The following is a 13,349-nucleotide window of genomic DNA, read 5'->3' as shown; positions in this document are numbered from 1 at the left end:
TAGTGTGGTTGGCCCAGGATCGGACTTTGTTTCGTTCTGCTGTACATGGGGTTGTTATGAGTCGGTACTGACTCGATGGCAACTGACAACAACAACAATTTCACTCAGTATAATGTCCTTCAGGTTCATCCATGTTATGTGGTGTTTCACAGATTCATCATTATTCTTCAGTGTTGCATAGGATTCCATTTGGTGTATGTACCAAAGTTTGTTTATCCATTATTGTGTTGATGGGCATTGAGGCTTTATTCATCTTTTTACTATTGTGAACAGTGCTTCAAGTAACTTTCTAGTGTCCCGGCTTTTATTTCTTGTGGACATAAAACAAGTATAGGGAGTACTGGATCATACGGTATTTCTATTTCCAGTTTTTTGAGGAAGTGTCATACTGTTTTCCACAGCAAATGAACCATTTTACAGTCCCACCAGCAATGTAGGAAGGTTCCAGTCTCTCCACACTCTCACCAGCATTTGTTGTTTTCTTTCTTTTTTCAGTTTTGCTATTAATGCTGGTGTCAGATATCTCCTTGTTCTGATTTGCATCTCTCTGCAGGATAATGCACTGGACTGCAAGGTCAACTTGAAATACAAGGTCAGCAGTTCAAACTCACCATCCGTTCCTCAGAAACCTTATACAGGACTGCTATGAATTGGAACTGACTCAACAGCACTTAACAACAATGGCTAATAATGGTTAATACCATGATTATTCAAATTTATGCACCAACCACTAGAGCCAGTGATGATGAAATTGAAGAATTCTATCAACTTTTTTGGTTTGAAATTAATTAAAAATGCAATCAAGATGTACTGATAATTACTCATGATTGGAATGCAAAGTTTGGAAACAAAGAGTAAGGATCAGTAGTTGGAAAATATGGCCTTGGTGATAGAAATGATGCTGGAGATGGCATGAGAGAATTTTGCAAGATGAATGACTTCATTGCAAATACCTTTTTTAAGCAACATAAAAGATTATTATACACATGGTCCTCACCAGATGGAATGCATAGAAATCAAATTGACTACGTCTGTGGAAAGACATGGTAGAAAAACTCCATATCACCATACAAAACAAGGCCCGGGGAAGACTGGAACTGATTATAAATTGCTTATATGCAAGTTCAGACTGAAGCTGAAGAAAATTAAAACAAGTCCACAGACCAAAATATGACCTTGAATATATCCCATCTGAATTCATAGATCATCTGAAGAACATATTTGATGCATTAGACACTAAAGACCAAAGACCAGAAGAGTTTTTGGATGGCATCAAGAACATCATACAAGAAGAAAACAAAAGGTCATTAAAAAGACAAGGAAGAAAGAAAAGACCAAATTGGATGTCAGCAGAAACTCTGAAACTTTCCCTCCAGCGTAGAGATACTAAAGCAAATGAAAAAAATGAGGAGGTAAAAGAGCTGAACAGAAAATTTCAAAGAGCAGCTTGAAAAGACAAAAGTCAAATATTGTAATGAAATGTTATAAGACCTGGAGTTCAAAAACCAAAAGGGAAGAACACACTCAGCCTTTCTCAAGCTGAAAGAACTGAGGGGGAAAAAATCAAGCCTCGATTTGCGATACTGAAGGATTCTTTAGGCAAAAATTCAATGATGCAGAAAGCATCAAAATAAGATGGAAAGAACAGAGTACCAAAAAAGAAATGGTTGACATTGAACCATTACAATAGGTAGCATATGATCAAGAGCCAATGGTACTGAAGGAAGACATCCAAGGTACACTGAAAGCATTAGCAAAGAACAAGGCACTGGGAGTTAATGGATTAATTGAAATCTCTCAACAAACTGATATAACACTGGAGACACTCACTCATCTATACCAAGAAATTTGGAAAACAGATCCATATTTGTGCTCATTCCAGAGAGGTGACCCAAGGGAATGTGGAAATCATCAGACAATATCACTAATGTCACATGCAAGTAACATTTTGCTAATGATAATTCAAAAACAGCTACAATAGTATATTGACAGGTAACTGCCAGAGGTTCAAACCATATTCAGATGAGGACTTGGAACAAGGGATATCATTGCTGGTATCTGGTGGATCTTGACTGAAAGCAGAGAATACCAGAGAGATGTTTATCTGTGCTTTATTGACTATGCAAAAGCTGTGTGACTGTGTGGATCACGCCAAGCTATGTACAACATTGTGGAGAATGAGTATTCTGGAGCACATAAGGAAACTGTATATAGATCAAGAGGCAATTTGTGTTGGAAGAAATACAACCAGAAAGCTCCTTTGAAGCCAAGATGACCAGATTGCTCTCATACTTTGGACATATCAGGAAGGACCAATCCCTGAAGAAGGGCATCATGCTTGGTAAAGTGGAGGGTCAGCAAAAAAGAGGAAGACCCCCAACGAGATGGATTGGAACAGTGGCAGCAGCAATGGTCTCAATCAAGTACAGCAGCAATTGTTGAGGGCGGAGTTTCGTTCTGTTGTATACAATCGGAAACGACTCCACCACGGCACCTAACAATAACAATGGCTAATGATCGTGAACATATTTCCATGTTTGTTGGCTGCCTGAATATCTTCCTTGGTGTCAGCTAGTTGTCTCGCGTGGCTAAGATTCTGGGTACAAGAGGAGTAGGGTTTGTGTGATCCCCCAGGTACCTAGTGCCTTAGAAGAAAGTAGGGTCACGTCGCCGTTAGGATTTACGGAGATAGCCGTCTCTGGCCCACGGTTCCGCGGAGGTCAAGGTCTCGGGTCTGACTTGTGGTCAGATTTCCCGCCCTGAGCACGTGACTAAGCCGGCTCAGCCTTCTATTTTGCCTGGCTTGCGTACACCGTGTTCCCTGCCCCTTCGGAAACGCACGGCCAATGGAGACCCTGGGGCGGGCCTGGTGGGCAGGGCCGTTGTCGTAGAGAGGAGCGTGAGCCAGACACTGAGCTTTCCTGCGGGCCTGCGCTGGACCGGAGGGTCCCCAGCAGTGAACGAACGGGGGACAGACGGGAGGGGACGGCGTACGTGCCCTGCGTGAGTGCGTGGTTGCGGCGCCTGCGCGAAGCGAGTGGACGGTGTGGTGGAATCCACGTGCGTCCCTCCCCGCGACCCTGCGGCTTGGAGCGTACGACTCCATGAGCCGAGACCCTCCCGCACCCGCGCCCCACTCTGAGCGGCCGGTCCCATTCTCCCGTCCCGCAGGCTCTGTAGCCTGGGCCGGTGGTCCCTTATTACCATGGTGACTGTGGGCAACTACTGCGAGGCCGAAGGGCCCGTGGGTCCGGCCTGGGCGCAAGACGGCCTGAGTCCCTGCTTCTTCTTTACGCTCTTGCCCTCTACACAGATGGCCCTGGGGGCTCTGGCCTTGGTGCTGGCCTTTCCCTGCAAGCGTCGGGAGCGCCCTGCTGGCACTGACGTTCTGTCTTGGGGGGCCGGCCCTAGCGTCGCTCCCTATGGGCTGCAACTCCTTCTGGCCACGCTTCAGGTGGCACTGCCCTTGGCCGGATTAATCGGCAGGGTGGGCACCGCCCAGGGAGCCCCTCTACCGGGCTACCTATTACTGGCCGCTGTGCTGGGGACCCTGGCCAGCGCCTGTGGCCTGGGGCTGCTCATGATGGACCGGAGGCAGGCACGGCAGAGGCTGGCGATGGGCGTCTGGATGAAGCTCAGGCACAGCCCCGGTCTCCTGCTCCTCTGGACTGTGGCGTTTGCAGCTGAGAACTTGGCCCTGGTGTCCTGGAACAGCCCGCAGTGGTGGTGGGCAAGGAGGGACTTGGGCCAGCAGGTGAGGGAGCTGGTAGCCGAGGGGAAACTGCACCTGCCTGACCAGCCACATTGGCGCCATGCTTTGAGATGCCTCTAAAGAAAGAAAGGGAGGGGCTGGGTGCTGGCTGGAGCTGATAGCAAGCTGGTGGGGCCCGCCTGTGCTGAGTCACTGGTGGTTTTACTTTTTAAAGCCTGTTCGGGCGGTGCCGGGGCCCTGGGGAGGATCTGGGCGTGGCCTCCATACCAGTTCCCAGCCCTGTAATATGATAGTGATATAATGGAATATATGGCCCTCATGATACTCTGCTCACACGCTTCTGTTTCATTCTAGGTCCAGTTTAGCCTGTGGGTTCTGCGGTATGTGGTCTCTGGAGGGCTGTTTGTCCTGGGGCTCTGGGCCCCCGGACTTCGTCCCCAGTCTTATACCTTACAGGTGAACGGAGAAGACGGAGATGTAGAGAGGAGCCAGGTATACCTCCATTGCTGAGCCCTGGGGTCTAGCTTAATTTCATTCCTTACCATCGTTCTAGTCTGCTTCTATAAAGATTGACAACCTTGGAAACCACCCCGCCATACCCACCTACCCATCCCAACCCCCACTGCAGTTCTACTTTAACCTTAGGGTCTCTACCAGTCAAAATGGTCTACACAGCAGCTAGTTTGGTGGGTACCATCATTCCTTTTCCCTTACAGTAAACATCTCTCCCGAATCTCATTTTGGGACCTGTTAGCCTCTAGGACCCCATCTGGGATCACCTGGGAGCCTAATATAAACTGGACCGTGATCTCACACATTCTTTTCTAGAGGGTTTGTTTGTTTTTCCTGGCTAGTACACCTTTTGAATTCTGGGTTCTCCTCCCCTGTCTCTGCATCCTAGGTGAGGTCGTCAGAGCAGGCACAGAGATCTACCTGGAGAGACCTCTGCAAGAAGCTTCGCCTATTGAGTGGCTACCTATGGCCTCGGGGGAGTCCAGCACTGCAGCTGGTTGTACTCATCTGCCTGGGGCTCATGGGACTGGACCGAGGATTGAACTTGTTGGTCCCCATCTTCTATAGAGACATTGGTGAGGGGGAGGTTCTGGGAAGGGAGTGACAGCTTAGTACTCTGGACCTTTGTTGACCTGGTGGGTGGGGTAGCCCAGGGATGTGGGAAGGAGCTGAGTGGTGAGGAAGAGGCTATGACTGGTGCCTGGGCAGTTTGAGGAGCGTTCATAGCGGAGTTTGACTCCTTTTCTCTGCAGTGAACTTGCTGACGGCAAAAGCACCATGGAACTCCCTGGCCTGGACTGTGACCACTTATGTCCTCCTCAAATTCCTTCAGGGAGGTGGCACTGGCAGTACAGGTATGAAGGCTTTGCACTCACCTTGGGTACTGTTGACATGCTTGCTCACCACACCTCTGCTGAGCACCTCCCTTTGTGCTGCCAAACCTCACTCTTCCTGGTGCTGGGCTGACCCCACTGAACCCCAAACCCCTCTAAGGCCTCCCCTGGCTCTCCACAGGTTTCGTCAGCAACCTGCGCACCTTCCTGTGGATCCGCGTTCAGCAGTTCACTTCACGCCGGGTGGAGCTGCGCCTCTTCTCGCACTTGCATGAGCTCTCACTGCGCTGGCACTTGGGGCGCCGCACAGGGGAAGTGCTGCGGGTCGTGGACCGGGGCACATCCAGTGTGACAGGGCTGCTCAGGTAACCCAGGTGATAGGAAGGGCCCGGCAGCAGGGAGGAATGGAGAAGCTGCCAGAAGGGAAACAGACCCAGCCTGAGGAGCTGTCCCTCCCTCTCTGCTTTTATTATAGAATTAAAATGTGAATACTCTCATGACTCAAATAATGTGAACAGAGAACAAACCTCTTTTGAATTTTACTCACTTCCAGAAGTTCTCTCTCAATTTAGTATGTTGACCTCTGCATTTTTACACAGATAGAGCACTACCATGTTAGTATGGAGGATTTTCCTAAAACTCATAGTGTCGGGAGATAAGTTTATTCTCAGAACCATTTTCTTTCTTTGTATAAAAGGTGCAGCTTCCTTACTTAATGAGCCATCACAGAGCTAGTTTATTTTCCCTGTAATTGACAGATTTCTATAGTTTGGGCAGACTTTGGTGCATGTGGCATTCCTTCTTCAGGGGCATTTAGATTGATTGTAGTCTGTCACAGCTGTGAACACACCATTCCACAGAAACTCCTAGAAGTAGAATCACTGGTCTGAGCCCCAAAACCTTTCTCTGTTGCTTGACTTACCCTCCCAGCTACCTGGTGTTCAACATCATCCCCACGCTGGTCGATATCATCATTGGCATCGTCTACTTCAGCATGTTCTTCAATGCCTGGTTTGGCCTCATTGTGTTCCTGTGCATGAGCCTTTACCTCAGTGAGTGCTGGCTCAGTGAAACCTTCTCTCTGGACTATCCAGGGACTCCCTTGGACATGAGTCCCACATGGTGGGTGGGATGGAGGGCTGGGCAAGGTCAAAGAGAAACCTCTTTGTGACAAGGTGCCAGCTTGCTTACTGTTGAAAACATTTCACACATAAGCCTTTGTGCAGGCAGCAAAGATGGCTTGGGCCTAACCTAACTCTGCCTCTGGGAGCTTAAAGCTTTCCCTTTCTTCCTGTTATCTGGGCCACTGGGCTCCAGTGTAGATGGAATGTGTTTGCAGCAGGTAGTGGGCATCTCCATTGGGTCCCTGCTGTTGGGAATGAGGTCTTAATCCCGCCCCCTCCTGTTAATCTCCAGCCCTGACCATTGTGGTCACTGAGTGGAGAGCCAAATTTCGCCGCTCAATGAATACTCAGGAGAACGCGACGCGGGCACGCGCAGTAGACTCTCTGCTAAACTTCGAGACGGTAACAGAGGCTGTGGAGTCAGTTGTGTGAGGCAGGATGATCTGGAGTCCACTTAGGCTGATGAGGGTTTTCTGAGCCCCAGAGCTGGGGGCCTGTGAAGTGTGGGGTTGGAACTTGGGATTCTAGAGGGAAAGATCTAGGTGCGAGTGTTTGTGCCCACACTGAACAATGCTGGTCTTCACCCATCAGGTGAAGTACTACAATGCAGAGGGTTATGAAGTGGAACGCTACCGAGAGGCCATCATCAAATATCAGGTGAGGATGCCAGTCTGAGGCTTGTGGAGTGCTGGGCAGAGAGAGTCAAATTGGGACTGTGAGGTTGAAAGTTCCTGAGCATCCCCCAGATTTGGAGGTGGTAATGGTCAGTGTATATGTGACCTCCCTCCCTTGTGTTGCCCTCAGGGTTTGGAGTGGAAGTCAAGCGCCTCACTTGTGTTGCTAAATCAGACCCAGAATCTGGTGATTGGCCTCGGGCTCCTTGCTGGCTCCCTGCTCTGTGCTTACTTTGTCAGTGAGCAGAAGCTGCAGGTAAGGCAGAATCATGGGAGAGAGGCTGGGGTTGTGCCGGGGATGGGAAATAAGTCTGGGCATCACCAGGCTTCTGGGTGGGCTGTAGGCAGGGTGACAGGAGAGCCGGCTACAGCCCCAGTGACACGGGCCTCCATCCTGGGTTTCCACAGGTCGGGGACTTCGTGCTCTTTGGCACTTACATCATTCAGCTGTACATGCCCCTTAACTGGTTTGGCACCTACTACAGGTAATCAGATCTCCAGCCCTCACCTGGTCAGGGTGCAGTGGTGCTTTCCCGGCTCCTCAGAGGGGCACCCACTACCATCCTTCTCTTTACAGGATGATCCAGACCAACTTCATCGACATGGAGAACATGTTTGACCTGCTGAAAGAGGAGACAGAGGTGCGTGGAGAGAGAGTAGTAGTTCTGGGGTACAGGGAGCCTGGTTCTTGTGTCTGGAGAGTGCCAGGACTCTAATAGTGACACATGTTGGTGGCATCCTCCCAGGTGAAGGACCTTCCTGGAGCAGGGCCCCTTCATTTTCAGAGGGGCCGGATTGAGTTTGAGAACGTGCACTTCAGCTATGCTGATGGGTGAGCTCCTGCCCTTTTGCCTCTCTCCTTGTCTATTGGTCATTAGTTTCCTGCTCCTCAATCTAGGAAGAGAGGCTGAGTGGGGGCGGGACAGGGCCCAGTAGTGTTGGGATGGAGGGGGCATGGGGCGGGCAGCACGCCTTCTGATCACACCTTCGCTGTCTCCCAGGCGGGAGACCCTGCAGGACGTGTCCTTTACGGTGATGCCTGGACAGACTCTGGCCCTGGTGAGAGGATACCCAGCCACTTGGCCCAGACTCCTTGAGCTTTCCTCATTCCTCAGGCTGGGGAGTCTGAGAGAGCACTGTGATGACGAGTCACAGGACTGAATATGGCACCTCCATGGACATCAGTGGCCTCTTTGAAAAACCAACGTGTTCCCTCTGTTTTCCATGCACCAGGTGGGCCCCTCAGGAGCCGGGAAGAGCACAATTTTGCGCCTGCTCTTCCGCTTCTATGACATCAGCTCGGGCTGCATCCGAATAGACGGGCAGGACATTTCTCAGGTGAGGGAGCTTGAGAAGAGACTGGTATTTAGGAGACTGGAGTGTGGAGGAGGACAAGTGTTGGGTGTCCAAGGATGGCATGTGTGGTGCCCTGCCAACCCGCCCCCGTGAAGCAGGTAGAGGAGGTGTGTTTTCTTTTCACAGATCATGAAATGGCCTCGGGGTAGTTAGTGATTTGCCCACGCAGCTGGGGTTGGGGTGGTGGTGGCAGGATTCTTACCCAGGCTCATTAACCATGTGTCTGCCACCAGCCCACCCTGCCTCCTGGACCTGAGGAAGTCACACAGCAGTAAGCATATGGTCTTTTGGCCCTAGGTGACCCAGATCTCTCTTCGTTCTCACATTGGAGTTGTACCCCAGGACACTGTCCTTTTCAATGACACCATAGCCGACAATATCCGCTATGGCCGCATCACAGCCAGGGATGATGAGGTGGTAGCCGCTGCTCAGGCTGCAGGCATCCATGATTCCATTCTGTCTTTCCCTGAAGGTGAGGGTCCCCCTGCAGAGAGTCCCCCCTCCCCCAGCCCCACCCCAGAATAGTCCTGTTCATCCCCTTATCTCTATTCTAGCGCTTTCTTGTTCATCCGGTGACAGAAAGCCAAATTTATTATGTGTGACTTGAGGGGTGTGGGGGCTCTCCACAGGGTATGAGACCCAGGTGGGTGAGCGAGGCCTGAAGCTGAGCGGTGGGGAAAAGCAGCGCATCGCCATCGCTCGCACCATCCTCAAGGCTCCCAACATCATTCTGCTGGATGAGGTGAGGGTCCTCCGTAGTCCTCCCCCTCTGCCCTCTCCCCTACTCCTGCTGGGTCTAGTTCCCATGCAGCATAGAGAATGTGTGTCCAGGTTTCACAAAATACCTACTGTTCAAGGTCCAACAAGGTCCGGTTTATTCCAGAGGCCCAGCGACCACCTGCATCCTTCTTCCACTGTAAGAGCAGCTTAACCCAGACCCTCTCTTTAGGCGACATCAGCACTGGATACATCAAACGAGAGGGCCATCCAGGCCTCTTTGGCCAAAGTTTGTGCCAATCGCACCACCATTGTCGTGGCCCACAGGTACAGGGCCACAGCGCTGGGGCAGAGCAGGGTGAGACTGCTTAAGTGATGTAGGCTAACTAGTGTCCAACTTCTTAGGCTGTCAACTGTGGTCAATGCTGACCAGATCCTTGTCATCAAGGATGGCTGCATTGTGGAGAGAGGACGGTAAGGGACTTCAACAGAGGAGCAGCTGGGGTAGGGGGTTCTGGAAGGATCTTTTTCACCCATCCTTTCTGCCCTCTCTCTTGGCTGGCAGTAAAGACCCTGAGAATAATTGATGTTCAGGACTGTTGCTGTCTTCCCTGCCCCAGGCATGAAGCTCTGCTGTCCCGAGGTGGGGTGTATGCTGACATGTGGCAGCTGCAGCAGCGGGGACAGGAAGAAGTTTCAGAAGACACCAAGCCCCAGACCACAGCACGGTGACAAAAATTTTGGCCACTTCCCTGCCAAAGGACAGTTTAGAGGGAATAATATGGATGGATCCTTTTTCCCTGGGACATTTCATCCTGGTCTTGGCGTGTGGTGCTAGCTCAAGTCTGGGAAAGGGACCTTTCAGGAGAAGCATGTGAGTAAATAAAAGTATAGACTCTGCTGTGGCCACTGTGGCTCTGGGGCAGTGGGTACTGCGATGGCACTTGACCCTGAAGTCAGGCAAGCGTTCCGCACAAGACTCTTCAGGGACTGGCTGGAGAGGGCAAGGAAACACAGACACCTGGATGCTTGGTTGATTGCCAAAATTCTTTATTCTTTCCAGACTCCTGCTTACCCACATTATACGTGGGGGCAGTCCAAATGTAAGGGAAGACATGATGAAGGGGGTGAGGAGGACCTGGCCAACATCCAGCCAGGGCCCAGCTCAGAGCCACGCCCTCCCATGCAGCTGCAGAGCCTCTCAGGGCCTTCCGTAGCTTCCCCTGATGCTCCTGGAGAAGTTGCCATGTTACTCCTGCCTGTCTCCCCACTCCAGGTTGCTCTGGGCCTCCTCTCCATGTGGACCCTAGAGGTGTGAGGGCCACAGTCCTCCTCAGTTGACTCTCCCTCCCCAACCCCAGGGCCCTAGCACAGGCTGCAGGTAGATGGCTTCAAGCTGTGGCTCGGGGCCTAGGGCAAGAAGGAAAGGAGGGGGAGACAGGGCACAGTGTCAGAGAAACCAGGGACAGCCCTTCAGAGCAGTTCAGCATGGTTTAGAGTCACACTGAAAATAAAAGCATGACCATCATTCCAAATTCTTCACCAGCTGGAAGAAACCAAGTAAGACATGACTTGTCACTCCCTCGTCCCAGCATGCAGGCAGGCAGGCCCCGTCTTTACCCACCCTCATACCTGCTGCCGTCGGTACTCCGCCTCACTGGCTGAGAGTGCTTGTGCTAATGCTAAGTCTTCTTCCTCCTGAGAACTGAGAGGAAGGAGGAACAGCTGAAGCTGGAGGACATAAGTGTCCGAAGTGTGAGCAGCTGATCTGTGCTAGGCAGGACTTTGCTGAGCACTTCTGCACACTATCTAATCTTTGCTGCCATGCTACCAGGTGGGTTTTTTGTACGAGGGGCTTCAAAAAGTTGGTGGAAAATTCCATTATCTTGCCATTTCATTTTTCCATGAACTTTCTGAAGCCCCCTCATATTAGTGTTGTTTTAATTAATGTTATAGAGTTGATAAGCTTATATTTAAAACCAAATTCCTTATCCCATATCAAGTCAGAGTGGTCTGACCTCTTTCCCTCCTAACTGAGCCCTGGCCCACCTCCAACATTCCCTTCACCAGAAATAAGTACCTAGGAACATGGGGTTTAGTCTCTGCCAATGACAGTTCCAGAGCTCGTTGTAGAGCCTCATCCTCACTCTGCAAGAGGGGGGAAAAACGACTAGTTGCCACTGACTTCACTCTGGGTTTGCATCTGTCTATAACCTCTCCCCAACTCACCAAGCCATTCTGCAAAGCAATCACTGGAGGGGCTGTCCGGGATGGAGACTGGGTTGTGACTCTAAGGCAGACATTCAAGAGGTTGAGGTCAGAGGTGTGAAGGCAAAGACAGGAAGAGGAGAAATAGCCAGGCTTACCTGCTGGGAGAGGTAGATGAAGCCAAGGTCTGACTCGGGTTGGGGACGGTGCCTGTGGAAGAAGCCAGGCCTTGTGCTCTGGAGATGGCAGCAAGTCTGTAGGGAAGAGACAACTCTTTTAGCATGCCTCCAAACATATGCCGTTCACTTGTTCCCCCGGACATTACCCAGCCACCCAGGAAATCAAGAGGGGAATTCCTCCAAAGTCTGGGAGAACACCCTGGACTCTGCATCAGAAATGACAAATAGGAGCTTGGAAGAAAGACCCTCGGCCATATTTGTAACAATAGGACTTGAGTCCATTTCGGTAGGATGGGATGGTCCCAAGTTTACACAGAAGACTTGGCTTCAATTACCCTGCCCGGCTGGTAGGATGTCCCTCCCCAGAGCAATCATGGTCCAGTGGATGACGGTGCTTGATGCAGAAGTTTCGGCCACAGCGGTCACAGGTCAGTTTCATCATCTCCCGCTGCCGGCAGCCAGAGCGCTCACACTTATTGGTGAAGATCTGAGGTGGGGTGGGAAGGTTTATCTTGGCTGAGATTCTGACCTCTTTCCCCAACCTCAACACAGCAGCTTTCAGATTTCCAGGCATCTGTAGACCCAGTTTGGTCTGATCAGGGCTATCCCCGTCAATGCTTACCTTACGTTTTTTCTGTGCAGGATCAGAGCGACAGTCTCTGTCAATGTGCTCTCCCACAGCTCGGTCAGGGGGCTCCCCTCTGACCACAGGCACAGGCACATTACAAAGTGGGCACACTGGTACCTGGATATCCTAAGGTCAAGGGGCAGGGAATCAGCCTAAGGCTCACTGCTAGCTAGCTAGCCCAACCCAATTTCTGGTCCTCACAGGACCTTCCAGATCCAGAAGGTTCCCTAGTAATGAAAAACAATAAAGGAAGGGCAGAGGGCTTCCTGGGGCCTGCAAGCATTCTCTCCCTCTCCAGAGGACCCTCAGCACCGCCCCCTCACCTTTTGGTAAGCAGATCCACAGTGATGTTGGGCGTAGGCCACATGGTCTGCGCAGAAGATGCCTGAACAGGCGTCGCACTTAAGCGGCAAAAAATCTGCAAGGAGTGGGTCCGTTTACAGGCAGGTCCGCTGAGTCCCCGTGTTCTTTCCTATCTCTCAAAGTTCCCCATTCCGGGGAAGAGAAACGCCTTGACAGGCCAACTCCATTTGAAACAAACAGTACTATCTCCTTAGACACGCCTCCTCGGACACCGCCCCCAACTTTGAGCCCCGCCGCTCTCGAGCCTGGGCAGCCCGCGCCCACCCTGTGCCCATGCAGTTCAAGCCCCTTTCGGCCCCGCCCCTCACCCAAGCGCTGACAGCTTGGCTCGGAACAGTGAGCCCCGAGGTCCGGAAACTCCATCGCCCGGTCCTGGCGAGAGCCACTCAGAGAGGAAGCAAGTACTGAGCGTCTTTAAGGATCCCAATCCGGGTCAGGTCCGTGACCCCGCACCCTGTGGGGGCTCCCTTCCCGGTCTCAGTGCAGCCCCAGTTATCCGAGACCACAGCGCCTGCCGGCCCGCGACTCTACCTTTCCTTCCCGGCGCGCCGAGCGCGCTGACGTCATCACGCAGGGCGGGCACGTGCCGCACAGTGGCCGTAAGGGGGGCGGCACCCGCAGAGCCCCGCCCTTCTGGGCTCTCGGGAGGTGGGGCAAGCTGGCTTCCTTTCCTAAGGTGAGCAGCTGGCCGGGAATTTCGCGGATATCCTGGTTGTTGGAGAAGTTCCAAAAGGGATCTTACTGACTTCAGGGATAGAGAAAAGGCCCGGTGAATGCGAGGGCAGATGTTACCGTAGGAAAAGAGCGCTGGAATGGTGTGGAATCTCACAATTTGGTCCTTGACTCGTTTCTCACTCTATTACTCTCCTTGGATATTCACTTGTGGCCACTACACTGCACATTTGGAAGACAACTGTCAGGCCGACTGATTGGAAGAGATCAATATTTATGCCCATTCCAAAGAGAGGTGACCCAACAGAATGCGGAAATCATCGGACAATCTCTTTGATATCTCAAGAGAGTAAAGTTTTGCTCAAGGTAA

At 51.5% G+C, this 13,349-nt stretch overlaps 2 protein-coding genes across 3 annotated transcripts; one reads left to right on the top strand and one right to left on the bottom strand.

Annotated features, from left to right (window-relative positions):
* Positions 1–2,886: 2,886 nt before the first annotated feature.
* On the top strand, positions 2,887–9,829 carry ABCB6 (ATP-binding cassette, sub-family B (MDR/TAP), member 6). The gene is made up of 19 exons (XM_006867827.1): positions 2,887–3,754; positions 4,067–4,204; positions 4,614–4,800; positions 4,978–5,079; positions 5,240–5,423; positions 5,989–6,110; positions 6,475–6,584; positions 6,774–6,839; positions 6,987–7,112; positions 7,265–7,341; positions 7,434–7,497; positions 7,603–7,688; positions 7,858–7,915; positions 8,090–8,194; positions 8,510–8,684; positions 8,842–8,954; positions 9,162–9,256; positions 9,335–9,403; positions 9,550–9,829. Exons 1-19 carry the CDS (start codon positions 3,206–3,208, stop codon positions 9,659–9,661), a joined length of 2,538 nt encoding a protein of 845 aa, XP_006867889.1. The 5' UTR covers positions 2,887–3,205; the 3' UTR covers positions 9,662–9,829.
* Positions 9,830–10,294: 465 nt separating this feature from the next.
* On the bottom strand, positions 10,295–12,670 carry ZFAND2B (zinc finger, AN1-type domain 2B). 2 transcript variants are annotated; one of them, XM_006867825.1, is made up of 9 exons: positions 12,616–12,670; positions 12,268–12,362; positions 11,939–12,070; positions 11,652–11,803; positions 11,296–11,391; positions 11,159–11,219; positions 11,010–11,077; positions 10,562–10,634; positions 10,295–10,339 (listed from the first exon to the last, which is right to left on the bottom strand). In XM_006867825.1, the coding sequence occupies exons 1-9, from the start codon at positions 12,668–12,670 to the stop codon at positions 10,295–10,297; spliced, it is 777 nt and encodes a 258-aa protein (XP_006867887.1). The 2 variants fall into 2 exon arrangements, with proteins under 2 accessions (XP_006867887.1, XP_006867888.1); XM_006867826.1 differs by lacking the exon at positions 11,939–12,070.
* Between the last annotated feature and the right edge of the window lie 679 nt (positions 12,671–13,349).

Source organism: Chrysochloris asiatica, unplaced genomic scaffold (genome assembly GCF_000296735.1).
Source record: "Chrysochloris asiatica unplaced genomic scaffold, ChrAsi1.0 scaffold00110, whole genome shotgun sequence".
Classification (NCBI taxonomy): domain Eukaryota; kingdom Metazoa; phylum Chordata; class Mammalia; order Afrosoricida; family Chrysochloridae; genus Chrysochloris; species Chrysochloris asiatica.
The sequence above is the reverse complement of the archived record's forward strand: the minus strand, read 5'-3'. Positions and strand labels throughout refer to the sequence as shown.

What these genes read in the sequence shown, in the direction of transcription:
- ZFAND2B (XM_006867825.1), bottom strand. Translation starts at nt 12,670, where the DNA reads ATGGAGTTTCCGGACCTCGGGGCTCACTGTTCCGAGCCAAGCTGTCAG. An exon ending in GTGGATCTGCTTACCAAAAG is followed by an intron (nt 12,071 to 12,267) that starts GTGAGGGGGCGG and finishes CCTTGACCTTAG; the next exon opens with GATATCCAGGTACCAGTGTG. An exon ending in ACTAAACCCCATGTTCCTAG is followed by an intron (nt 10,635 to 11,009) that starts GTACTTATTTCT and finishes CCTTCCTCTCAG; the next exon opens with TTCTCAGGAGGAAGAAGACT.
- ABCB6 (XM_006867827.1), top strand. Translation starts at nt 3,206, where the DNA reads ATGGTGACTGTGGGCAACTACTGCGAGGCCGAAGGGCCCGTGGGTCCG. An exon ending in GAGATGTAGAGAGGAGCCAG is followed by an intron (nt 4,205 to 4,613) that starts GTATACCTCCAT and finishes TCTGCATCCTAG; the next exon opens with GTGAGGTCGTCAGAGCAGGC. An exon ending in TGCTGAAAGAGGAGACAGAG is followed by an intron (nt 7,498 to 7,602) that starts GTGCGTGGAGAG and finishes GCATCCTCCCAG; the next exon opens with GTGAAGGACCTTCCTGGAGC.